The sequence below is a fragment of the Cimex lectularius genome, unplaced genomic scaffold, assembly GCF_000648675.2.
Source record: "Cimex lectularius strain Harlan isolate CLEC.00 unplaced genomic scaffold, Clec_2.1 scaffold268, whole genome shotgun sequence".
NCBI classification, from domain to species: Eukaryota; Metazoa; Arthropoda; class Insecta; order Hemiptera; family Cimicidae; genus Cimex; species Cimex lectularius.
In genome coordinates this window covers 408,193-434,807 of record NW_019392848.1, presented here as the reverse complement: position 1 = coordinate 434,807, position 26,615 = coordinate 408,193, and the positions used below count along the sequence as shown (strand labels likewise).

At 34.8% G+C, this 26,615-nt stretch overlaps 1 protein-coding gene across 2 annotated transcripts; it reads left to right on the top strand.

Moving 5' to 3' along the window:
- Positions 1-780: 780 nt before the first annotated feature.
- Positions 781-26,615, top strand: LOC106661999 (proton-coupled amino acid transporter-like protein pathetic). Of its 2 annotated transcripts, none has more exons than XM_014385796.2 (10): positions 781-882; positions 16,798-16,947; positions 24,255-24,341; positions 24,400-24,550; positions 24,644-24,768; positions 24,828-24,912; positions 24,983-25,258; positions 25,312-25,487; positions 25,924-26,093; positions 26,151-26,615. In XM_014385796.2, the coding sequence occupies exons 2-10, from the start codon at positions 16,871-16,873 to the stop codon at positions 26,390-26,392; spliced, it is 1,389 nt and encodes a 462-aa protein (XP_014241282.1). In that variant the 5' UTR covers positions 781-882; positions 16,798-16,870; the 3' UTR covers positions 26,393-26,615. The 2 variants fall into 2 exon arrangements, with proteins under 2 accessions (XP_014241282.1, XP_014241281.1); XM_014385795.1 differs by lacking the exon at positions 781-882 and adding an exon at positions 10,346-10,801.

Here is a 26,615-nt window from a genome sequence, read left to right as displayed (position 1 = left end):
ATGGGGAGAAATTTGAAATCCCATTCTAAGACAATAATTTTGCACCCTTAGGGCAAAACTGGATAAGTCCAAAAATACAACTTTCAAGGATTTTAAGGTTTAGACCTTTGGTACAAATTTAATTTTTTTAATAACTTTTTTATTGTGCTTACATTTCATATGCCATAAATAGGTATATCAGCTATTTGAATTTATATATATAAAGTAGAATTATTGATATGTTGACGTAACTTCTCAGTCTAAAAAGGCACATTGGGTTTAAAAGGAAATGGTTTCCTTCTCGACTTTATCGATTACTGTCTGTCAGTCCTAAATACTTATCTCGTTTTGCCAAAATTTGACATATCCATTTTTTCCCCGAGGATTCAGAATTAAGCACATGCTACAATATTTATAAATTGTAATGTTCGTCTTGCATATTCCATCCGAAAATGATGAAATTTATCGATTGGTAGTTGTAAAAAATTTCAATCGTTTCTTCGTCCGTTGAGATTTGAAAACAGAATATATTTTATTTTAACTGCAAATAACAACTATACAATTTTTGAACCAAATTTGACACTATCAGTTAAAGTTTTCAAGCGTCATTAAATATGAACGTACTGCACAAATATTTTCGTTTTTCCATAGTATCTTATCAGAATGTTACGAAGTCCTCGTGGACCAATGCAACAAAAATCCCAGCCGACTAGCTTTCAAAGTGAATCAGATTATTTAATTAAACATACAATCGCCGATAATTGTCATTTGAATTTCCGCAAGTTGATCGCAGGACACGGCGAGGGAGGACGGAAAGAGTGATAGTGGAGCAAGGTCACACCTATATGCCACACTCGGGAACATTCAGTATCAACTCAGTGGTTGGAGTGTGCAAATCTTTCGGTTAGTAACCTACTTTTGATTTGTGCAGGCTTCTGCTGTATGTACCGCTTTAGTTCTAAGATCATTATATAAACATTTGTGAAGGCAGGTTAAAAAAATGATACGCTGAACGTTCCAAAGGTTTGGTCCTCTAGTGTTTTTTTCTAGTCTAACAAAATTAATGTTTTGAGAAATTCTATGAGCAAAACAAATTTAAAGAATGAGTTTTAAATAGTTGTTGATTATAAGAATCTTTTCCTCTTCTTTCATATACTTTGTAAAAACTAATTTATTTTGTCTAAACTTTTTAATCAACTCTGTCCGATTAAGAAGTAACATTATATACATTTGAAAGAAAAGGCGCCTTCGCTTTCTGATGCTGACTTGATCAGAATGTTACATATTTATCGTTTAAAAAATAAACTATCTTTTACACGGCAAGCGGATTTTTTAGTCATGCATGTACTCAATACAATTTCATAAAAATTATTAATCACAAATAATAGTGATGTGCGTTTAAATACGCTAAATAGGCTAGATAGACTGATTAATCACTGTTAGAAAAAACTAATTTACACGATACACTTTAATAATTTGATACCTATAGAAAATGATAATAATTACGTTATATTAAAATTGTTTAAAAATTTCGGTAAACAATTGTCAACATTAAAAGAGCGATGGTTAATTTTGACCGAAATAGTTTTGTTTCCCGCGTGAAATTGAAGAAATTTTTATAACCATTAGAAAAGGCACAGACATATCGACACAATAGGCAATAATTTAACTGTTAAAGAGAGAGAGAGAGAGAGAGAGAGAGAGAGAGAGAGAGATCGGCGATTCCGTATGAAAAAAATGATAAGCTGAAAACTTCTGAATCGTGGACGATAAATTTTAAAATAATTTGTTGAAGTCGTGAGGAGCGTAAAGAATGATGTAGTTTAGAAAAACACATTTTTCATTTTTTTTGCCGACGATTCGCCCTTTATTTGGGTCATCTTCAGGGCATAAAGTGTGGTGCTATTCTTGTGGTGTCATATTGGTTCGCACACAAAACCAATATGACAACACGAGAATAGCACCACACTTTATGCTCCGAAGATGACCCGAATAAAGGGCGAATCGTCGGAAAAAAAAATGAAAAAGTTTTTTTTTTCACACAAAACCAATATGACAACAGAAGAATAGTTCCACACTTTATGCCTGAAGATGACCCGAATAAAGGGCGAATCGTCGGAAAAAAAATTAAAAAGTTATTTTTTTTCACACAAAACCAATATGACAACACAAGAATAGCTCCACAATGCTCCGAAGATGACCCAAATAAAGGGCGAATCGTCGGGAAAAAAAATGTTTTTCTAAACTACCTCATTTTTTTTCCTCACGACTTTAACAAAATATGAAACAACCTAAACAACACACATAAATTTTAAATTTTAAAAACTCTGAAAGACGTTTTAGCAGAGTGCCCGATTTATGAGTATATATGAGACAGGTCGATGATTTTTTTTAGAGGTATAATTTTTGTTAGCTCAGCGGTTTGGAGTTTTATCTCAAAGTTGCCCTAATTTACGTTAATCTCGAACCAATATGACAACACAAGAATAGCCCCACACTTTATGCCCTGAAGATGACCCGAATCAAGAGCGAATCGTTAGCAAAAAAAAAATGAAAAAGGCGATTTTCTAAACTACTTCATTCTTGACCGCTCTTCACGACTTCAACAAATTATAAAACAACCGGTCGCTAAGAAACACGCGTAAATTTTAAATTTTAAAAACTCTGAAAGACTTTTTAGCAGAGTGCACGATTTATGAGCATGTATGAGACAGAGGTGATGATTTTTTTTTTCACAGGTATAATTTTTGTTAGCTTAGTGGTTTGGAGTTTTATCTCAAATCTGCCATAATTTACGTTAATCTCTAAAAAATAACAAGAAATGAAGATTTCAAAAGAAATTCTCTTGACGCTAATGCTAATCTTTTAAGGTGCGAGCGTTTCAATGACTGTCATTTACGATAATTGTTAATCCTGACATTCTCGTATATGTTAAGGAAAGTCATTGCGTTTGACAAAGTAAATAGTTAAAGTCAAATAACTAAATGCTTTAAAGAAAATGAAATGAAACGTTTACTAATTTACTAATATAACGATGTCAGCACTATTTTATATTTTTGCTTTCTGCATCTTCCTCTCTTATATTATAAGGATAATCTTTTATTATAAATATTTGAACGATAAAAAAATGCTAACAATATAAGAATGCTGACTTTGTCGGTCATTTTATGCACGAGCAATCAATTAATGACCCCTTGAACGAGTGTTTGTTCGTCGCGTAGACTTGCCGAAGATGAAACTGGGCCTGAAGAATTTGAAATTTTCGCACAATTTCGTTGGCAAGTGACTCAAGGTTAAAACTATTTTGCCCGATTTACATTAGAATTCCGCCAGAACATGCAATAATGCAGATAATGTCGAGGAGGTGACGTCAAAGAACCTAATTGCAAGTGGGCCGTCTACCAAATCGCACCGCTGTCACTGGAAAATGATAGTAAAACCTTAGGTTAAAATATAGTTATGATTTAAAACAAAATAAAAGAAAACGTAAGTTTTTGTTATACAAAAATCACTTTACTTTTTTGTCGGCTTTTATCTCACGTTTAACATGACCCAAGTTTTGGTAGTGAGGTGTATTGGCTATTTCCGTGGCGGTCAGGTGTTGATGCCCCTTTGTTTGCCGTTTAATATTTATTGCGTGTGGGTCAAGCTAAGATCCCAAGTTAGCATAATGACAATTTCATTGTTCTTGTGTCTAATTGGCAAATATGTGAAAATTGCGCCGGGATCTTTTGGTTTTCTTCTCCGAATATTTTTTAATAGGCATGACGTGTAGCCTGTTTTCCATTACATGTATGCATCGTGTTCTTGATTAAGAGGTTTTAAATCGCGGGCAAACCGACCTTCGATCTCAAACAAGGAAATTGACCACCTTCCCCACAAAAAATTGCCAATCCCATCCTATTTTAATTTCTGGAGCAAATTACATCAATGGGCAGGTACAAAATTACAATACGTCAAAGACTGAAGAAGTGGGATGAGGAAAGCCAAACTCCGTTAAAACGCACTCCGGCTGATCGAAATATACACAGCCCATTAAAAAAAAAAAATAAATAAAATAAGATAAAAAATAAACAAAAAACTAACGTCCTCGGAACTAAAGTTGTACAGTGTAAAATTTGAGAAATCATGATGGTTTAAAATTTATTTATTCTTGAAAATCGGGAGAGAGAGAGTGATGGGTTTTTTTCCATGAGCAAGTAAAATGACACGTTTCCCCCCCCCCAAAAATCAAGAATAACTAGAAAAAGATTGAGAAATCGGGCAAGTGGAAGGTGACCAATTGAAAGCTTATTCAAATTTCCTATCGATCGCTGTAGGGTGGCGCTCGAGAAGAAAGATTTCCTGGTTCCACAGCTCAATTTGAAGTTTTCGTAAAAAGTGCAAAAATTAACATGTTCCAAAATTTTAGAATTTACTGATGAATGAATACGGCTAGGAAAACATTTAACAAAACCATCTTGTTTAGCGTAAAATGTTGTAAAAATTGAGACTTAGCGCAGTTTTGTGACTTAAAAGGCTGAGAAAATATGCATTTCTGAAGATGGCCATATTTTCGTGCAAAAACCAGGTGTTAGTTTTTTTTGACGATAATATTTATTTATGTTACAATAATTGGCTGAACTGAGACGCCGTAATATTAAAATAAGGGTTGTTACAAATATTTTACAAAAGGATTGTTTTTTGGGGAACGTTAAGAATAAACTTAATTTCAAAATATTGTATGATACATAGCTAAGTTTCATAAGTAGCTAATTCATTACTAACATTGTATCAGATTACATTTTTTTACGAGCTTTTATATTTTACAATCTGTACTAGTAATGCAATATACTTTGTCAAAAATTACGTACTATTCTTGCACGTTTTTATCTATACTTGCAGCCATTTTTTTAAAAAACAATTTCAGTGGTATTGCTATATTCCACGTTTTTAGTAGTTAAAACTTTAGTAAGTAAAAAAAATTCAAAGACTAGTATTTCATTCGAACTGCTGTACATAGTTAATACAACTCTCCTTGCCTTTATTTTAAAAAAAAGTTACATGTNTTTCTCCCTTTCTCCATAGCTCTATAGACGGTTTTAAACGTAAACTGCTCAAAACTGAATAGGTATATTTTTATTTATTCTTATTCTAGTTATTTTAATTAAATTAACCGATCTATTCTAGTTGTTGGAAAAAACAAAATAGAAAATAAAAAACAAAAAAATTTTAATAACGGATTTACTTAAAAATAGTAAACATGAAGATTACTCATTTTCTAAGCAAACGCCTTTTCTCGTCTTTTCTACATTTTAATCTAGTTGTATTCTCTTTAACCGTGGAAAGCCATCATTTTGATCCAGAAGTTCACAATATTATTGTGAGAATAGCCATCGTGGTTACCGGGAAGTGGATAATCTCGGAGGCAATTGGCGTTTCTCAGAGCTTGGTCTCCGGCTTTAGCCCGATTCCGAGAGTCTGCAAGTGTCAATAGCAGGCCTGGTAGAGCATCTCAGCGCATTACAACGCTAAGGAGGAGAGAAATATTGTCGTTGCTACAAGACGGAACCCTTTCCATAGTGCACGCTAGATCCAAAATGAAGTGCAAGATGTTTTGGCAAGGCCTTCATCAAACAAACGATTGTGAGAAGTTGGCCCCACATCGTATTTCCCCTTGAGACGACCTGCAGCAACTGCCCGCCATCATCAACTTAGGAGAATATGGTGCAGCGAGCGTCTAGAAGAGGACACCAATTGGAATGCTGCTATGTTTATTGATGAGTCGCACTGTCTGAATAGTGATAGCAGGCGCCGAAGAATCTACAGGGGAGGCGTACAATGCCCAAGTTCGTCTCGCTTCAGTGCAGTTCGGAGGACGTGATGTAATGGTCTGGGATTTACACTGGAGGCCGTAGTAGACTCCATAGTGTTGAAGTCTAACCGCAGTCCGTTATGTCCAAAAATTTATCGAGGAATAAATACATCACCATCGGCAGCCAGTTCACATCTATGGAGACAAATTCCTTATGAAATTAGTGACAATCTTATTAACAGAATGCCTAACGGGTCCACAGAGGTTTTAGCTAACAGAGGTCATTATATACGGTATTAATTGTTTAAAAAAAATTATGTCAAATAAACAAAATTACGGAATAAAAACCTTTTTTAATTTTTTTTGTAACGAAGGTTTGCAACAGGTCATATAAACCCTGAAGGTGCCGGTGTTTTAAAGAAAAAACCCATTTGTATGTCGGGTTCGAATGAAGGGCCGCTGGATTCGAACCTGGGACCTTTACCTAATACGTCCGTTGCGGTCACTAACGAAAAAAAAAATTCAAAATCACTTAATTAAATTTCACTTCCGAAAAACTTTATTAATTTATAATAAGTTTTAATGAAATTTCTAATAAAAATAAAATAAAAATGCTCGGGAAAGTAAATACTACAAAATTTGCAATATCCCTATTTATTTTTGAGCAGCTTAAATTTACTGAGTTCACAACGTTTGTAAACATTTACGACGCCTCGGTGTTTTATTAACAACCTCCTTTTTATCATTTACATTCAGTTTAGTTGTAAAAATCATAAACAATTGTCCAACGAGTGTGAAAATGAAAGGTTGTTGTAACGCACCTTTTCAGAATATAGAAACGACTGAAATCGAGGCACTTCATCGTTGTTATTTCATAAATTATTGGACTATTTTATTCTAACTTTTTTAAGTTAGTCTATACATTTGTGTAATCTTTGATACTGCGAAGTACCATGTCCTACGTATAAACGGAGGCAGTGAATGAAAATCCAAAATGCTGCTTGAAATTGTTTTTCAAAAGGAACGGCAACGCACATAACAGAAGATCTGAGTTAAACCTTAGTGTTATGTAATCCCGATGTGGAGTGACTAAGTTCTTAATTTTATGTAGGACAATATTATAAAAGCAAGCGGTAAAGAAGTCCTTTACGGTAAACAGAATTCTTATCACACCATTTCCATGATTGCCATTAGATTTTCTTCAAATGTAATTTTTTATTTTATTTTGGCAATAAACCTTTATCAAACATGCCGCGTGCCGGCTTTTTACAATTATTTATTCCTTAGGAAATTTCCACTGTCTTACGTGGATTTAATTCGAAAAGTCGATATCCGGCCGAATTAAATGTTCTTCTTCTTTTGTGCTCATCGACGGCGTTAGGAAATTTTCCGCAACGCGCCGCGCGTTTGACGAAGCTTTTCCCTTTATCTCGGTAATCTCTGTTTTCGTATTGTGATTGCTCTCGGGCTATTAAATCTTTTTACGGCGGCCCTTTGTGCCATTATAATTACCAATTGTGAAAGAAAACACAATTTCAGGATTAATGCCGGTTCAACGAGATATGGTGGATGTTTAACTTATTTTTTATTGAGGAATTTTCATTTTAATTTTTACATTTTTACAATTTAACTAGGTACATCGCACGACACGATTTTAAAAACGTTAAAATAGGAATGTTTTTACAACAGATAACAAATATAAGCGATATTTTTGATTTTATAACATTATGTACTAATATAAATATTGAAATTAAACAAACGCAAAAATATTGTTTTTGTTGTAAACAGAAAACCCTCATGGAAACGGGGTGTAGGAGGAACGTCGATAAAACGCCTAACTCAGAAACACACAAACACACTCCCACCGCCGGTGTACAAATATGATTTGTTGAATTTTCCAAAAAATTTCCGACCATCGTTAACCATCTGGCAATTTTTATGAGGACCACGTGCGTCCGACACCGCCTCGGCCAATATTATTTCAGCACCAATTTGACCTTAAATAAAAAGATTAAATTAAATTATCCCCCACTCGACCCGAACCCCGATACTTGCCAAGCTGACAAAAATAATATTGTCCTGTATTGCCAATGGAAGCTCCACCTATCGGTCGGTTGGTAGACAATTTAAAATATCAACTACCAGACGGTTTTTTTAATCGTCTATTGGGTCATTTTTTTTTGGCACAATTTAAAAATCCGAAAAATTTGGATTTTACATTGTCGAAACAGTGTGCACATTATCTAAGAAAACCTTGAAGATTTGATATTTAAAAATTATTTTTTGCTTGTTTATATTATAATAGTGGTACGTTTGTCATAAATTCGTTGTGATTTCTTCTGAACCTTTAGTAGATATCGTAAACTTAACACTAATAAACTTAACCACATTTAACAAAGTTGCAAACAACTGCAAAAACGCAACATACAATCAGACAACCCAGAACTTTATACAAACAATAGACGTAGAACAGCAAAGCGAAAGACTAAAAATCAATTAGTCACACAAAACGAGGTCAAAATGGCGAAAATTGATCAAAAAGTTGAAAAATATAAAGTAAGGAATTCACCATAACAGCAGGCGAAAAGTAACGCAACATTAACAATGAAAAAATCAAAATACTTGGAAGAAACTAAAAATTTTCCCAAAACTTTGACTACCTAAAAAAGTTCATGAAGTTCCAAAAACACACACTAAATAACTCACGCCAAATTATAAAACCCAAACAACCATAACTTGTACACACACAAACTCAATCTCACAACTCTCCCCCCCCAAAAAAAAATAAAAAAAAATATATATATAAAATAAACCAAGGACGACATGCTGTACATAATGATAAGTAATGACAAAACTACAATAATTTTTTTGCGTATTATTTACATTATCCTAGAGTTCTAGTGGTACTATCTACTATTGAAAATTTAGTCACAATGGAAGTTATGAGAATAAATGTTTTAAATTTGGTGTTTTTGTGCTGAAGTTTTTTCGACCATAGGACAGTGTTTTTTTATTTGATTTGTTTATTGGAATTGATAACAAAATGTGTGAAGGATTGGTAAATTGTTTCTAGTAAGATTTAAATAGGTGATTGATTATGCAGGGTGGCCAGCTCGTCATGTTAAAAAATTTTTGAGGTAACAGTACATCTAAAGAGGCATAGAATGCCGGAAACCTCTGGTCTTCCTCAATCCGTTCAAAAGGTTACGATTTTTTTTAGTGTTTATGCCAGAAAAACACGTTTATTTAGATAAAATAGGAATTTTCTCCGCTCTAACGTAACTTTTGATCCAATTTTTTGATTTTGTACCAAATTTCCTTTTAGGTTAATTCACTTTTGTTCTAGAAATGGTATGGCTTATATGCAAAATAGCCGCACAAACGTCAATAAATTTGCGAAATACCAATTTGGATCAACGTCTTTAAAGTGTAGCTCTTTTGCATTACATTTTTAAAAATGTCAATACTGCTAGAAACTTCAACATTTTATGAGCTTTCCAGCTGCATATTCGAAACCTCGATTATTTTGATTTTTTGATTGGTAATTGTTGGAAGTTGGGAAACAGTAATCCGGGGTAAAATATCAGGTTAACTTTTTTTAATTATATTAATTAATTATTCTTTTTATCTAAGGTCTTTGTTGAGATGAAAAAGTTAGTGTTACCAATGGAATTCGAACCCACGACCTTCAGTTCAATGCACAGCTCCTCTAACCTTCTCTTTTTTAATGTTTGTGTCACATTATTTTGTTTTTATCAAACTAAAGTAAGGAGTTATTTTTTAACGTGTTAATTTTTATTGGGAAGAACAGTATGTTTCTTTTATTAATAAATTATTTCAGAATGTAGTTACTAATTATTAATTTACATCCCCATTCAATTCTTGGGAGAAGTATTTAATACCCAGGATACGTCCGCGTTTTCCCAACTTCCAACCGAAATTGCCCATCAAAAAATCGAAATAATCTTGCTTTTGAATAGACCGTTAGCAAGCTCATGAATAGTTAAGTTTTTAGGTGGTTTTAGATTTTTAAAAAAGGGACCTAAGGGAGTCGATCCAAAATTACCATTTCAAAAATTTCTTGATTTTTGTAAGTAGACTGGCGATATTTAAAACAAAAGTGAAATAATCTAACAGGAAATTCGGTGCTGACTCTAAAAATGGGGTCAAAAGTTGGGAAAAGTTACGTTAGAGTGGAGAAAATTCAGGTTTTAGGTAAAGAAACGTGTTTTTCTTAAATAAATACTAAAAAAAATCGTAATTTTTCAACGGATTGAGGTAAAACAATGAGGTTTACGGCATTCTACTCCACTTTAGATGTACTGTCACCGAATTCTTTTTTCTTACGACCAGCTGACCACTGTTGTCAAATTATATTTTCTGAGCCAACTTATATAATGTTATTTAAAAAAATATGTTTAATAATAGCTTGTGCTGCTTTTATTCGATGTGGTTTCATTCAAAGAAGAAAATAAATAATAGATGTTTATTATGCAGTTAGGCTTAATTTACTTGTAAACTGACTGAATATTGATGATAAAATCGAACCTTTGGCCTACTCCGAGCAATGCGTTATATTCATTTAGCACTGAAAAAAATAAGAGGGACAGAAACGACTCTGATATTTTGGACTTGTGCCATCCGGCGTGTTTAAGGTGTCCAAAAATCCGTGGAGGCGACGCGGCGGGCTATTGCTAAATCCGCCGGTTTTGTAATTTGAGGGGCGTCGTCCACAAATTTGATTCAAATTGTCTGACCCGGGTGTGCGACACGAGAACGTTGAGGGGGACGATTTTTTGGCACGTGCCGTGACACAAATAAACGTTAATTGTATTAATAAGCCCCGATTGTGCGCCCTGAAACGGCATCCGTCGCTGTTTTTGCAACGTTTCCGCCCCAGGTGACGGAAGGACGGACGGACTTTCGCGAGTTCTCGACTTCTTGAGGGTTCTCGCGAATCCAGCGGCACATGCTGAGTGGAATTCTGCTGAAATCCGATCACCGCACCACTGGCGAATGTCCATCGAGGTGAGTGTGAAAACTAGGTTTATTTTCAACTCCATTTTGTTGTGTTAACTGCGTAGTTTTAAATTTATACACGTGGACGTTGTCACCTATATCGATTTTCAAACACAGAATAAAAGTTCGAATATTTAAATAACCTGTTTAATAAAAAACAAAACAAAAAAACAATGACAATTTTGAGTATTTTCCCCCGACATAATCAAAACAACTTGGGTCCTTTACCTCAATAATAAGGTCACTGTTAATTAACTATCTTATGACATTGTTGTATAATGTAGTTTTTCATTATATATTAAAAAACGTTCAGAGATGAGTTTTAGAAAGAACCCAATTCTTTCCTTTGAAAATATTAGAGTTCCCTTCAGGACTATGAAACTTTAATTAAAAATTTAAAAGTTTAACGTGTATGAACATCATTCAACCTTTTATAACCTTTGTTGACTGAAATTAACTGAGATCGTATAGCGCCAGTTCAAAGGAAACCAGTACATTCTCAATTCTATAAATATATTGCAATGTTTCACACTATAACATCATATATATTTAGAAATATATTTTGTTTAGAATCTTTACTCTACATATAATAATCTCATAATCGACCTATTTTCAACTCATACTTTCTATGTAGACTTTTGAGCCTCTGTTCTCGAGCAATTTCCTCTTTAGAGCAATATGCTCTAATTGCAGGTCACTTTGATGTATCAATGAAAAGAGTTTTAAGCAATAAAGGCCGCCTAGAGATTTAATATAAAGCTTTCCTTCTGTTTTTTATTTTTTATTTATTGTTTTATTTATTATTGGTTATTTTTAAGAACAGTTAGTGTAGGCGAATTAGTAAAAATAAGCTCACTTCTTCGTGGAGCTTGAGGTCAATATATCTAGCTCATCTGGTCTATGAAACTATAAATTCTGATTTAAAAGGTTAAGAAATATGAACATTGAATAGATGGAAAGCAATAGCATTATTAATGTTCATCGGTCTCTTTAACTGGGACCCGGACAGGGAAAATATTCTCTCTAACTCCTTGTGAAAATATTTGACTCGTTGGTCTGCTCGAACTCGTTTTATGGTTGCATGGCCTATTCTTCAGTCCGAAAAACGCTCCTGCAGAGGCTCGGTAGGCTCTGCTGTCAGGGTCTTTGAGCGGTCTCCGACGCGTTTAGAACAAGCCTTTCATGTCAGCTGGGGGTGTTGCAGCCTGAACTTCGGAGAGAGAGAGAGAGAGAGAGAGAGAGAGAGAGAGAGAGAGAGAGAGAGAGAGAGAGANTCGGCGAAGCCTTAGGAAGGGCAGGAATGACACTGGGAATATCACACAAGCTGGATAACCCAGTGACTCCACCATAGGTTCTTCCGGCCGTACATCTTGCCCTATTATTCAAGTCGCCTATTCCGACATAGATTTGCCGAGCTAAACTATCGGTACATAGACTACATAGACCGAGGTTTTCGACTCGTCTTCACGGATGGGTCTAGGACCAGCGGGGGGTGTGTATCGCGAGTCGTGGTAGCGTTTACACAGCAGCATTGTACGCTATTTGGCACGCACTTGAGGTGATTCGAGACAATGGACGCTCTACCTACCTAGTCTGCACCGACTCTCTCAGCAGTTCCTGCTACGTGTGATAGGTTCTCCGTCGACTCTCTCTTTGTGGTCTTGTTGGGGAAATACCATGGAGTGGAGCGTTTCGGCAAAACGGTGATTGTTGACATAGCTCTGAGGGGTACAAAAAGACGGACGAGACCGCTAAAGCCGGGGCGTCCCAACCTCCGGACTTAACCAACGCGATCCTGCCCTCTGTCACTAAAACATTAAAACGTGATTAAAAGAAACTAACAGCACGGTTGGGCAGGATCGGCAGAGAAGCTCTCGCGTACCGAAAGCACTGTCGATATGGCACTTGAAGGATCTGACTCGTCCTGATCTAGAATAAGGGGTAGAAATTTTAGAATAAAATAAGGTAAGTACTTTCTACAGCATTGGAATTTTTTAAAATGGCCAATGAAAAATTGTCCAATAGAGGCTCTCTATGATGGAAATAAAATGGTATTGGTAATGAAAAAGGAAAAAAGAATATAAAAAAAATTTAAAGACATTTTTAGGTTAACATGAGCACATAAATTTAAAAAAGAAAAACTAGTAGTGTTATTTAAAAGCCTTATTGTCTATTTCATTAGGCCACCTTACGCCAATTATTAACTGTTTACCAATTCTTGTAAAAGTTACATTATGGACCTTAAAATAATGTACCTTTATCTTTCCCTCTCTTGTTTACCATAATTACTTTACAGATGATTTAGGCAGTTACATGACATTCTGAAAAGAGTCTAAAGATTAAAGCTGAAATAATCCTAAAATTATGTTTTGTTTACGCCTTATTTTCGAATGTCAAAAGACGATTTCGAAGTGAATTTTGGCATGGAAACTAATTTGGCAACAACATCCTCCTCCCCTCCGACCGAACAACAAGGGTATTCCTGCCTGTGGGGGTAGAGCACTGACATTCAAAAAAGCGTGAACGCCAATTCCCACGAAAGACGCGAGCTTTTTAATTAAAGCATTGAATGAGATCGTCTCAATTGTGCAAATTCCTTTTCTAATTGTGGACAAAGTTCGGGTACCCTGTTAAATCCTCGATCGTCTACCATTTAAAAAAAAAACACTTGTACAATTTTATAATGAAGTATTTCTTTGCTGTATAGTATTATGGTAACTTTTAAAAATTATATTACTTACATGGTATAACTTGTAAGTTGTTTGCACAATGTCCCAATTTTTAAAAAAAGCACCTTTTATTGTCATTTACATAGACAGTCGGATAACCCTTGACATGGTAGAAGATTCCGCTAATCGCATGCATTTTATGGAAAGCCTAGGTTTTTTTTTCAGACGAGGATGTTTGGTTGATTCAACTAAGTTGTCCGGTTGATTCTTAACTAGTTTACTGCCATGTGAAGTCTCTTTCTTTGCTGGTTTCACACCAAGCAACTAGTGGAATCAACTCTCTTCCCAAATGGAGGTCAGTACGATGTTAGAACCCGAGGAAGCAGGAGCACCTTTGGTGCTTGCTTGCTCTTCTGCAAAAAGGGAAGCCAAAAAGGAGGAAACCAGCAAAATAAAGAGTTGGTTTATCCATTGTTATAAACTGGAACGGGTGCTTTCCATCAAATGTACTACCCTTCAAGTTTCGCTTCTTTTAATTTTGTCGCTATAATCCTCACACCTCATGACCCATATCGCGGGTAATACGAATATCTTCAATGAACTGAATATTGAAACTTGCAATTGCAATGCTTTCCATGGTGAACTCAGTTGACTCAACTAGGCAATTTAAAGGCCCGAGCATTGTCTTTTGTGTCAATCAGTGGGGATGAGAACATGAGCGGCACTTATGCCTGCTGGTCACCCGCCTGGGCGGACGAGTTGACTGCGTGTGAAGGGGTTGGGGCGATGCCCAAACATTTTGCAACCTGCTTACACGCCTACGCTATATTTACATCATACATACAGAAGGCAGAAAATGTAAAAGGAAGCAGTTACCGACATCAAACATCCCATAAGTTACTACAAGGTGCCAAAATCACATTTGGTAGGTAACCTGCGACATGTGAGGCTAGGTTGGAAACGCTTTTGTCGAGAAATTCTCCACAACCGTAGGTTATATTTTCAACTTACTTGAAACCAATTATTAACGTGCCATTGAAAACAACGTGCATAATTGAAGCGCTTTCACATTCTACAAGATGAGATTTTCCCAGGCGATGTAAATGAACCGCCAACCTTTGACCAAATTATCTAACGCTGTACATACTATAAAATTGGCAGATTTAAATTGCAAGATACATAATTCTAGAGGGAGGATTACGGCCTCCATTGATGAAAGAATTCATAAGAAATATGTAACTAATTTTATAAACTTTAATACATTATAAAATTCAAAACAATGTCAGACAATAAAATAAAATTAAATTAAAAATTAAAATCAATAATAATAAATTAAAAATAAACAATCTGATTGTATCAATTTAACCACATAGGCCTAACCTTTATGTTAAGTTATTAAGTAATTAATATCGTTAAGTACCTGTTTACTTTACAAGTAATTGTGTCAAATTACACTTAAGTTTAGATATTATATACTCAAAATTACACTGACAGGCAAAACATTCCACCCACTTGTAATATAAATTGATTTGTGTACATTTTTATACATTAATCAAAGTTTCACGTTTTTTAACGTTTAATAATTGAAAATTTAAAAAAGTAAAAAAAAATATAAATTGCCAAGGACAATGAAAAACAGATAAAATTTGTTTTAATTTTGTTTCCGAATTTTAATTAACATTTCAATATCACGTATTTCCTCCTCTTGCTTAAAGGTCTCGAAGACGCCTCGCATACTTTCTACCAGTCTGGAAATGTCTCTTTGCTGGAGGTTAGCTCATTCTTCATAAAGGGTCCTTTCAAGATCGTGGAGTGAATGAGGAAGTGATGGACGTGCTCTTATTCGTCTATTGAGGTTATGCCATAAATGTTCGATGAGGGTTAAGTCGGGAGAACGGGCAGGCCGGGCTAAGTCCCTGACGTTATGCTGTTGAAGGTACGTTTGTGTTATGCGAGCGACATGTGGACGGGCATTATCGTGCATTAGCATAGGATTGTCGCTGATTTCATAGAGGATAGGCAACGCATGATGTTCCAAAATTTCATCCATGTAGCAAGTGACCGTCAAAGCCCACGAACAACAATCAACTCTGTGCGAATCTCCGTTGAAATTCCCGCCCACACCATCACTGAGCTACGTTGGAAATGTTGGCTCTGGGAAAAATTCCAGGCTTCCTACCTTTCATATATACTCTTTCACGCCCATCTGGAGATTGTAGAGCAAATCTACACTCATCTGTGACAGGTACAGCAAACCAATCGTCTAAAGACCAATGGCTGGGCTCTCGAGCAAATGCGAGCCGCCCAACTCCGCGTGCCTGGTCAATTCTGGTCCTCTTAAGGGCCGAAAAGCCATCAGTCCATACTAATTAAATCTTCTTCCAGCAGTGCGTTCAAAAGTTTGGACACTTCGAACTTCCTGGAGCTGACGAATAGCTTGAACAACAGTAAGGTGCCGGTTTCGCCAAATTCTCGAAATCAAAAAACGGGCATCCTGTGGTTCTATTGCCCCAGAGCGTCCAGAACCGGGCTTTCTAGATACCTGGAACGTCCATCATCAATAAGAACCACACCATGCGCAACATCCTCAGCTCTAAGTGGCAATGTTAAGTTTAAAATTGAAATTAAGAAAACAATGATGAAAACTAAATAGTTTATTGCTTCAGTATTCAAATGATACCGAATAAACATTTTAAATCCCGTAAAACGTAAACATTGAAAATTCCTTTATCCTTCTTTTGGATTAAGGATTAAGTGTGTTTACCTATAATTGATATTCCCAATTTAAAACAGCATAAACAATATTTATTTGTAAAAACAATAAGACAAATTAAGGGCAGAATTTTCTTTGATCGAGAAAATGAAAAAAAAAATTAGGTGAAATTTTTTGCCTGTCCTTATATCCTTATATAAATCGTGTAGTTTTAAGAACATCTGCAATGATGTAGAGGGCAGATAGGAAATAAACTCCCTCAGGAAAAAAGGAGCACGTTTGCATAATGCACTTTAGACAGTGTAGAGTACAAATACAATCAAAGTGATTCCTAACATTTTTATGCATACCTACAGCCAAATTCTTCGGTAAATAACAAATGTTAGACGAACAATACAATTGTTGTGAATCAAAACACAAATGTCCCAACAATAGCCCATTTTTTCACTGGAATAAATTAATTCTGTAAATAAGCCAAGCAAACGTCGTAAGAAGAAAGTTAGGTCATGCCTCTACGATCGAGAACGAAAAATTTTTCCATTCGAAAAGGAAAAAAAAATTCGATTTGTAATTAAATGCCTGAAACGTCGCTTGTACAACAATAACGTTTACTCTTGTTACAGATAAAAGGACATGATGGTGTAAAGTGCAGCAGAAAAGGTTTTTGTAACGCCGTTCTGGGGTAAATTTTACAAAATGCTGTCCGTGAAGCACCCCAACGGAGTGGAACTGGGCGCCTCGTTGAGGAGTTTGGAGACGAACACAGCATCAACGTGAGTAAAAAACAATCAACATTTCCTTTTTTATTAAGAGACCAAATATAATAAATTTGAATAACTTTGAAACCTTGAAATTGAAATACCTTCAGCGTATCGTAGAATGAGTTTAACATGGCCACGGAATAATAATAAACTGAGCAAATAAATATTGGCTTTTTTATGAGAAAACTTATAACAATAGCGTTCATTATTAGCGACTTTCCTTTGTTTAATTCGATTTGTGTAACTATATCAAACTGGACCGACAAGATTGGAACTTAAATTGAATTGAACTTTTCAACTGAACAAAACGACATTTTGACCCCCATTGGTTGTAAATAAATAAGTGTTGACATCCTGTAGGGCCTATCTCGAGGAGGCATTTCCTAAACGAATAAGGGGCTAACCGTGAACTTTTTGATAGAACCGCCACGACGAATTGAAAAGAAGGCCAGAGTAACGATCAGTTTGTTTTTTTCAACTGGGGGGCCCTTTAAAGCAGGAAAAAACATATAAAATATAAGTGGTTTTAAATTTTTATTAAATTGACATGCGGATATTTTGCGTCCTGGAATGGTGTGCGTTATAAGATTCCATCCAGGACTGAAGATAGGATTAAGTATATCTTTCGTCTCGAAACCCAGGTGGAAAATATCTTTCCAATCCATATATGTTTAGAGGTCATAATTGACCATATCAATTATTTCAATTAATTATTATTTTTCTCTAAGGTCTTGGTTGAGATGAAAAAGTTAGTGTCATGAGCTGGGTTCGAACCTACGTCCTTCGGCTCACTATCCCGTCACGATGACTCAAGTGGTTAGAGCAGCGGCGTATTGATCCGAAAGTCGTGGGTTCGAGTCCCGCTCGTTACACTAACTTTTTCATCTCAACCAAGACCTTAGAGAAAAACAAAAATTAATTGAAATTTCTTTATAATGGTCAATTAATTTATTTTATGACAATTAAATCAAACTTCAACTTAATTACAATTTGCATGCTGTAATTTTGCACCCCCAAGGATCCAAAATGGTAGATTACTGCCAGGTAAAATTTATTTTCAACAATTATTTGGACAGATTGAAATTAAGACAACTTGGGCTCGCCTGTACAACATTCTGGCGTTGTTGAGACTCGAGGTACGACGGCTTGCCATAATCAGTATTTACCAAGCATATATGATCAATCCTGACAAAACATTAAAATATACCACTTAACCATCTTATTAACTTTTTCGTATTTTTTTAAATTTTAGAAATAAATACCGCAATGAAAAAAACTGTCTTTTTGATACCCAAAATTCCATTGCGTCCTGATACCCAATATATCGTTAGGTTGTTGTGTTTCCCAATATTTTGGAAATTTTGGATACATTCACCGACTAATTTTGTTGTTGTTTTTTTTTCTCATGCTAATGCTTAATAGCCGCTTGGCTGTAAGATCTTATAAGGATTTGTTTTGTCAGTTTAACCTCTTATTCGATTTTCTAAGGCACAAGCGTTGATGGCAGGTATTTCATCTTGAAAGACAGAGGTGTGCCCAGTAATGGATTTGATTGCTCATGTTTTGGGTTTATACAGAAAACGTCTGACCTGGTTCAATCATTTGTTTTGGATCCATCTGTATACCATACCATTGTATCATTAGTAGTAGAATAGCGAGATGAGGCGGACCGGATCTTCACTGCCAGCTTTGGGACTCGCATACCATTTATTTTGCTTATAAGTTATGACGTCAACAAACCGCATATTTTCTTTCGAGGGTTGCGATGTTACGAACGTTTGGTTTGATCACAGACTGACGAACCGAAATAAGCAAGGAGAGGCAAACCAAAAAAGTAACAGTAAAAAGCTATCACAACTTAAATTTTAGTTGAATTTACATAACATTGCTTTTTCAAGTTTAGAAAGTTTTTTGTTGAGGTTGATCGGCTGTGACGGACTAAGGCTAACATATCAAGAAGGATCAAGATCAAAAGAGCAATGATGTTTTATATTTTTCTTCAGTTACAAAACTTTCCAATAAAATTCTTAATGAAAATAACCGAATGCAAATTTCCAAAGAGTTTCATTTTTAATTTATTTTTATAATAGAAGTAGAAAATACTTCAATTCTCACTAACAGAGTTTTTCAAGGTCTGACATAAATTGTTACTTATTCAGAAATCGTGAGATACAGTCTGGTGTGATGTAAGTTTCAGAAAAACATTTTCTTTATCGTGCCAACGTTTCGATCTTTATTGAGATCATCTTCAGGGTCAAAGTGTTTGTTTTCTGGGTAATTGTGCCATTCTTGCGTGTCGTGTTGAGAATGCCCCTTGTTGGGCAAGAATCGTGCCAACGTTTCGATCTTTATTGAGATCATCTTCAGGGTCAAAGTGTTTGTTTTCTGTGTAATTGTGCCATTCTTTCGTGTCGTGTTGAGAATGCCCCTTGTTGGGCAAAAATGGCACAATTGCATAGAAAACAAACACTTTGACTCTGAAGATGATCTCAATAAAGATCGAAACGTTGGCACGATAAAGAAAATGTTTTTCTGAAACCTACATCACACCAGACCGCATCTCACGATTTCTGAATAATCATCTGCTAACGGTCACTAATCACCACACAAATTCTTACATTTTTTTCCAGAAAATTTCAAATTACAAAAGTTAGTTTTGACTGAATTATCATTTGGCGTTTATTTAAAAAAAGCCCTTGTTTTTTTTATCATTATAAATTTTAAAAATTGGAATTGTGTTTTACAGTGAATATATCAAAGACCCTGTTCTGTTTGGAGTAGCAAACAAGCGAACCGTTTTATTTTACGAGAAAAAAAATCTTTTGGCACTGAATCTCTTAGGATTACAATCTATAATAGCAAAATTATATTCTTTTGTTGAAAACGGCCTTCGTGATAATAATCAAATGCAGCCAATTTCTTTGAAGTCAGGTCGCGAAACAAAACGGAAACCCACCTCACGTCGGTTCAAAGTTAAATTCGTTACATGCCCAATTTAAATTATTGTTTAATCGGGCGGAATTCATTCATTACAGTACTAGGTCAAGTTTAATCTCGAACGGCAAGGAGGTTGACCTAAAGATTAACAGAAATTGACGTCCTTCAAACTAGTCCCTTTTCGTTATTAGGGAACATGAGACTATCTGGTCATTTATATCGATACTTAATAAAATTAATAAAATCGTGTCAATAACTGGGTATTTTATAGGACTTTGGCTTATTAAGTTATGTTTTCATTTGTAACAGAACGAAGAATATTATCCATCTAATAACTAATCTTAACTAATCCGTCACTATGTCAATGTTATATTTGTCAGCTAGCCATTAGTATGGGTAGTGCATAATTCTGACCGAGGGTGGTTGCAAAGTAGTTAAATTTTTTTTTAGAGAAACCACGTTTATATTCGTTTTTCTTACCCCAAAAACACCTAAATATAAATTTTATTTTTACAAATTTATTTATTAAAAATGTTTTTATTTTCTTGCTTTACATGGATCGTCTTCTATTTTTGTAACTTTTCGTATAACTAATCCGGCTTATTTCCTTATTCAACATAAGAAAACAAACCTAATGATATATAATAACGTTTAAATATATGCACAACAAAGGCAGAAAGCCAGATTTTAAAATTTTATTTAAATTTAAAAACAAAATTCTATACACGAACTAACCAACTAAGAAACTTTTTTATTTACGTGTGGTGTTTAGTGACCGTTACTTAATTTGGAGGTCGTGAGGTCTGTTGTGACTTAGCTTTTAGAAAAAACCTTTTATTTATGGTGCCAACGTTTCGATCTTTATTGAGATCATCTTCAGGGCTCAAAGTGTTTAATCCATCTCTAACTCAAAGTGTTTGTCTTGTCACGGCTCAACACGACAGACAAGAATGAAGCATCTACACATAAAACAAACACTTTGAGCCCTGAAGATGATCTCAATAAAGATCGAAACGTTGGCACGATAAAGAAAATGTTTTTCTCAAACCTAAGTCACACCAGACCGCATCTCACTACCACCAAATAATCATTTTTTATTTACGTTTGAACTAGTTTACATTGATGCTTATTTTTTTTAAAGGTTTAAACTTAAGGTTAACTTTAAGGTTTAAAATAAGTTCACTAATTTCGTGGTCCGCTTGACCATTTAATTGTTTAAAGTAAGGTTTTTGTTTTTAAAATTTTTAGTTTTTTACACCATAATCAATATCTGTCAATAATATGGATCAAATCACATCTGGGATGTTTGTCTCGCCAAACGCAACGTAAAACGAAACACGTTTGCCATGTCAAATATTTGTCAATAAATATTGTTTATCTATCTATTTCCCTTGACGCTAGTCAAAGTCGTCCTCGGGAACATTTAACAAAATGCAAGATAAACATAAAACTAAAAAAGCCTCCTCTTAGTACGAAAATAAATGAAATTAACAATATTTTAAGGGTTGTCGGTGGCCGCAACGTTTTAGGCGTTGACACGGCGCTCATCACTGTAAGGTAAAGGTCCCAAGATCGAATCCAGCGGCCCTGCATTCGAACCCGACATAATTACAAATGGGCTTTTTTTTCAAAAACACCGGCACCCTGAGGGTTTATACGACCTCTGCTGTTGCGAACCCTCATATAAAATAAAGGAAAATTATTTTAAACAAAAGTAAGGTAATTATTGCCAGGGTTATCTTAAATCAGTCGTATTATTAACGTAGACCTTCTGAAACACAGCTTTGGTATGTTAAATAATTTTTCAAAAAGTTAATTAAAAAGGGAAAAACAATCCTTGTAAGGAAACGTCGAGAGAATCCCTTGTTTGGTGATGGTTTTCACCGTGGTCGATATTCCCACAATTATTGAAGAATTCGCTTTGTTAAAAAATTCCTTCCTCTATAATAATGCGGCGTGAATCATAAACCATTATAATAAATTACTAATCTTGTTACTAATTCATTTTAAACTGTTGGGATGCAAAGGACAAAAGAAAAAAAAATTTCGGGAAAAGGTTTTAAAATCATCCATGTCCGCCTGTTCTCGCTGGTTGGGTCAGCAAAGTATCGGCGTTTTGTCATTTTAGTGAAAATTTGTAAATAGTCCAGGATGTTTGGAAACGGCCAAATTGTATGTTCGCCGTCCCACAGACTTCAATGAAGAATTTATCAATTATTAATAACATAAAAATTCCACGATGCGATTCCACCAGCCTTCTGCTAGGATTGAATGGATACTTTCTTACCCTTGTTTCGCACACATGTTTTTTTCTTCCAGAACGAGTTTGCCACAAGAGGTTCTGGAAAAGTCACGAACCTGCTTGATGGACTTGTAAAAAACATCTAAGTCAGAGGGGTAAAATAAAGTTTAAAGCATTCTCACGAGAAAAGGAAATCAGACTTGCGTCGGACTTCTACTGCTAGTGCAATTTTAAGGGCCTGGAAGGATTTAACATTTATAAACATTATTATAACAAAATAATAAGTTTTCATCTCCCGATTTAAATAATTGAATGAAAAAATTAAGTTTTGTGTAATGGGACGGAATCGGTTAATTGGTGCATTTTTAGAAACAATTCTTACTCCGGACGTCCATGCCTTATATTTTCGAAGATGTTCAAGTGTGAATCCTATACATAAACATGAAATTAAATTGAGCAGAAATGCAGCTCGTGTGTCCGAGAGTTGGAATTTACAATTTGAAAATGAAATTTTTTGAGCGTGACGGCGAATTTGTCCTCGACGGTTAACAAGGTCGAAATAGCTTAAATTAAGCTCAGATATTAACAAAGAAAATTCACTTCAAATTTGAATTATGCTTGGAAGCATTCACCATGCAAATGCATCTTGAAGCATTGACTGAATAATTTTTCATCTTAATTTGCCATGATTGTGAAAAGTAAATGAAGTTCGTAAAGGCAGGAAAAATTTTTTGTTTGCAATATTAATAATAATACCTAATTAGTTTTATTAATTAAAATAATCCTAACAAGGCCGGACCCCCTGGTGGCCAAAAATACTGAACTAGGAGATACAGAACAAGCTAAAAGTCTACAAAGTCGTAATGTATAACATGGATAATGTATACTGGTCACACCACAGCAATGGAAACTGCATTCGACTTTCCACCCTTTATTTTCTAAATGAGGCTTTTAAGAGTGCTAACAGACTCCTGAGATACAAGGAAATAAAGCCTGATCTCAGGAGAAGCCATGACAAAATTTTGGAGAGAGTTAAAATAAATGAGATGATCATAAAAGTACAAAATGTGAGAAAAACTCAACTTTTATAGACCCTTCAAAAGGATCGTAGATAATAGAGATCTTTGAAAGAAAGAATTTTTCAATGGTATGGTACATTGATGGATCAAAGATGGAAGGGAATAAGATGTAGGGGAAAAAGAGCCTAACTATCCAATAATAAAACCCTTCGACTAATCCAACAATTTTCCAAGCTGAGGTCCATGCAATACTGTACACAGTAGTTAATAAACAAAAATAAGAAAGGTGCAAAAATTTACTTATTCTCAAACAGTCGGGCAGTTACAACATCATTAAGGCGTATGCTTTCAGCAATCAAAGCAATCAGCTTCAAAATTGCCTAATGGCTCTAGATAAACACAACAAGATTACTTTAAAGTGGGATATGGGACATAAATGTATAAAAGGAAATTAATAGGTTGATTACCTAAACTAGCTACAAAAAGGCCTTTTTACCCATGGGACCAGAACCACTGGGGGGGGGGACCAATGAACCAAAGAGGCAATGAGGAATATGCTTAAAAAAGTAATCATTGTATATCATTAAAACAAATTAAATTTCAAAACTATTTATAGGTAGAACGATGGATGATTACCCAGTCTCACAAAGACAAATCAATTATACAATTACACCAAGGATATACTTATTCAAGATGCTAAGGCCTTCTCGCATTTGTCTACCTCCTGCAATTATCTTTAACTTTGAAGCTCTCTTTGAAGTTTAACCATTCCACAAATGATTAAAATGTTCTAAGTCAATTAAAATACTCATTCATACTACCAAAGCGATTACCTAATTTGACATGGTCTTTCTATTTAGAAGTAGAACAGTTGTTACAAATGTGTGGTGTTTAGTCACCGTTAGCCAATGATTTGGAGATCGTGAGGTGCATTCTGGTGTGACGTAGGTGTACCTTGAAGATGATCTCAATAAAGATCGAAACGTTGGCACGATAAAGAAAATTTTTTCAAAAACCAACGTCACACCAGACCGCACCTCACAATCTCCAAATAATCAGTTGTTACAAAAATGAATAAATAATGCTATTTTTATGATATTAATACAATAAATTGGTTTTAGGATAGAGCTAACTGGTTACAATTCATCAAAATCAATCGAAGCAGGAGAAGATGATGACATTTCATTTGTTAAACAACACCCAACTTCGTAAGTATTTATAAATACAATTTTGAATTCTTTGAGAACTAATTTATTTCATTTACAGCGATTTAGAAGCGTTTTTGCATGTTGTAAAGAGCAGTTTGGGCACTGGAGTTCTAGCCATAGCAGATGGTTTCAAACATGCAGGAATGGTTATTGGTCTCCTTGGCACCATCATCGTCGGAGTCCTTTGTGCGCATTGTACTTATATTATGGTATTGTTTTTATTCGCTTTATTATATAACATTTGTGCATAAATTTAGCCTATTTTTACCTGATTTATAAAATGTGGACAATTATTGTTCTAGGTTAATTGTTCTCAAGGGATGTGTGAATTGTTAAATAAGCCATTTTTAGGTTATACAGAGACTGTTGAGACTTCACTCCTATATTGTGCGAATAAAAGATTTAGCCATTATGCTGGATTTGTTAAGTCAGTTAATTATAAATAGTCACTTTTTTCATTATAATTTAAATAATTTAAATTTATAGGAAAATAGCAGAAGGATTTATGTTTTTTACATATTATGGGGTTAACACTGTGTACATATTGCTTGTCGCAGAGACACTTAGTGAAGTAATTAAGTTTTTTATGTCTTAAATTGTATAAAGGATTTTTTTTTTCAATGAATAAAAAATTGTTTCAGATAATGGAACACCACTACCAGCTACATTTCAACATCAGGGTTTACATATTAATGACTGCTGTTCCGGTTTTTCTAGTTGGAATTGTCAGAAATATGAAGTACCTTGTGCCATTTTCAGCAGTAGCAAACGTTCTGCTTTTCACTGGTTTATGTCTGACATTTTATTTCCTATTTCAAGACTTGCCTGAAGTCTCGAGCAGGCCAAATTTTGCACCAATTAGTAAGCTGCCCTTGTTCTTTTCAACAGTGCTGTTCGGAATGGAAGGCATCGGCACAGTAAGTTGCAAATGGTAAATTAAAGACTTTTTCAATTCAAACGCAATATTTAGATGCTGCCGATTGAAAACTCAATGAAAAAGCCACAACATTTCTTGGGGTGTCCAGGGGTGCTGACTGTGGCCATGTCCGTTGTAGTAACCATGTTTATGATGGTTGGATTCTTTGGATTCCTTAAATATGGCGATGATGCTAAAGGAAGCATAACCCTCAATCTGCCAGAAGATGGGTATGTAAACATTTGTTATAAAAATGTTACTGCCTCTTTTTAATTACAGTTTGTAGTCATCATTATGAAAAGTTATTTTTCAAATTTAAACTAATAAGTGGCATAAATCTCCGGTTACAAGTTTAAAATGTATGTGTGGTGATTTTTTAAAATGTATATTATATAAAAATTTTCACTGAAGATGGCGCAAAGCTGAAACGATTTGAGTAACATCACACTCTGTGCCAGTTCAAAACTGTATGTCACACTCCATCGACCTTTAAGAATAAATTAAATATTAAAGTAATATTGAGTCATATCCTATCAACTTCAAATAAAAATAATAATGAATGAAAGATTTAACAGATAAAATGATGACTTACAAAATGATGAGAAGGTTAAATATACTATTTTAAACAGTTGTTCTTTACTGTTGCGAATTGATCATTAATTTCAGATTGGCAGAGGCAGTTAAGGCTTTAGTGGCGCTTGCAAATCTTTTTTCATATGGACTGCAGTTAACCGCATCCATGGATGTTGTCTGGAAAAGAGTCGAATGTAGGTTTCCAGAAGAGAGCCAAGGCAAAGCGTACTACATCGTCCGCACCTTGATGATATTCGGGACTAGTAAGTTGCTCGTGATCCTTCATAAAAATCATTCCTTTAATACATTTCTATTTTCAGTTCTATTGGCAATAGCTGTTCCAAATCTTGCTCCTGTCATCTCGCTTATTGGCGCAGTTGGTTTTTCAATGTGCGGCTTCTTCTTCCCGGCCCTAGTCGAAACTATAATGCTCTGGGAAGCTGGATTTGGCCGATTTCACTGGAAGCTCTGGAAAAACATCATGCTCGTACTAGTCACCATCGTAGCAGTCATCTCCGGGAGTTTCACCTCAATAATAGACATAATAGACCAATATTCATAACCATCGTTGTTCCCTTTTAAACCAATTGCACTGTATAATACAATAGTTTGTATTATTTACAAATTATGGATATTTAGATAGTTCTGTTCAAAGAACAATTATAATTATTGATAACTTTGTTATTTTGTAAATAAAATTTATTTACTTGTAAGACGTTTGTTAAATTAAATAATAAAGTTATAAGAATGTTATATAAATATCAGTATTAAAGTTTATACAGCCA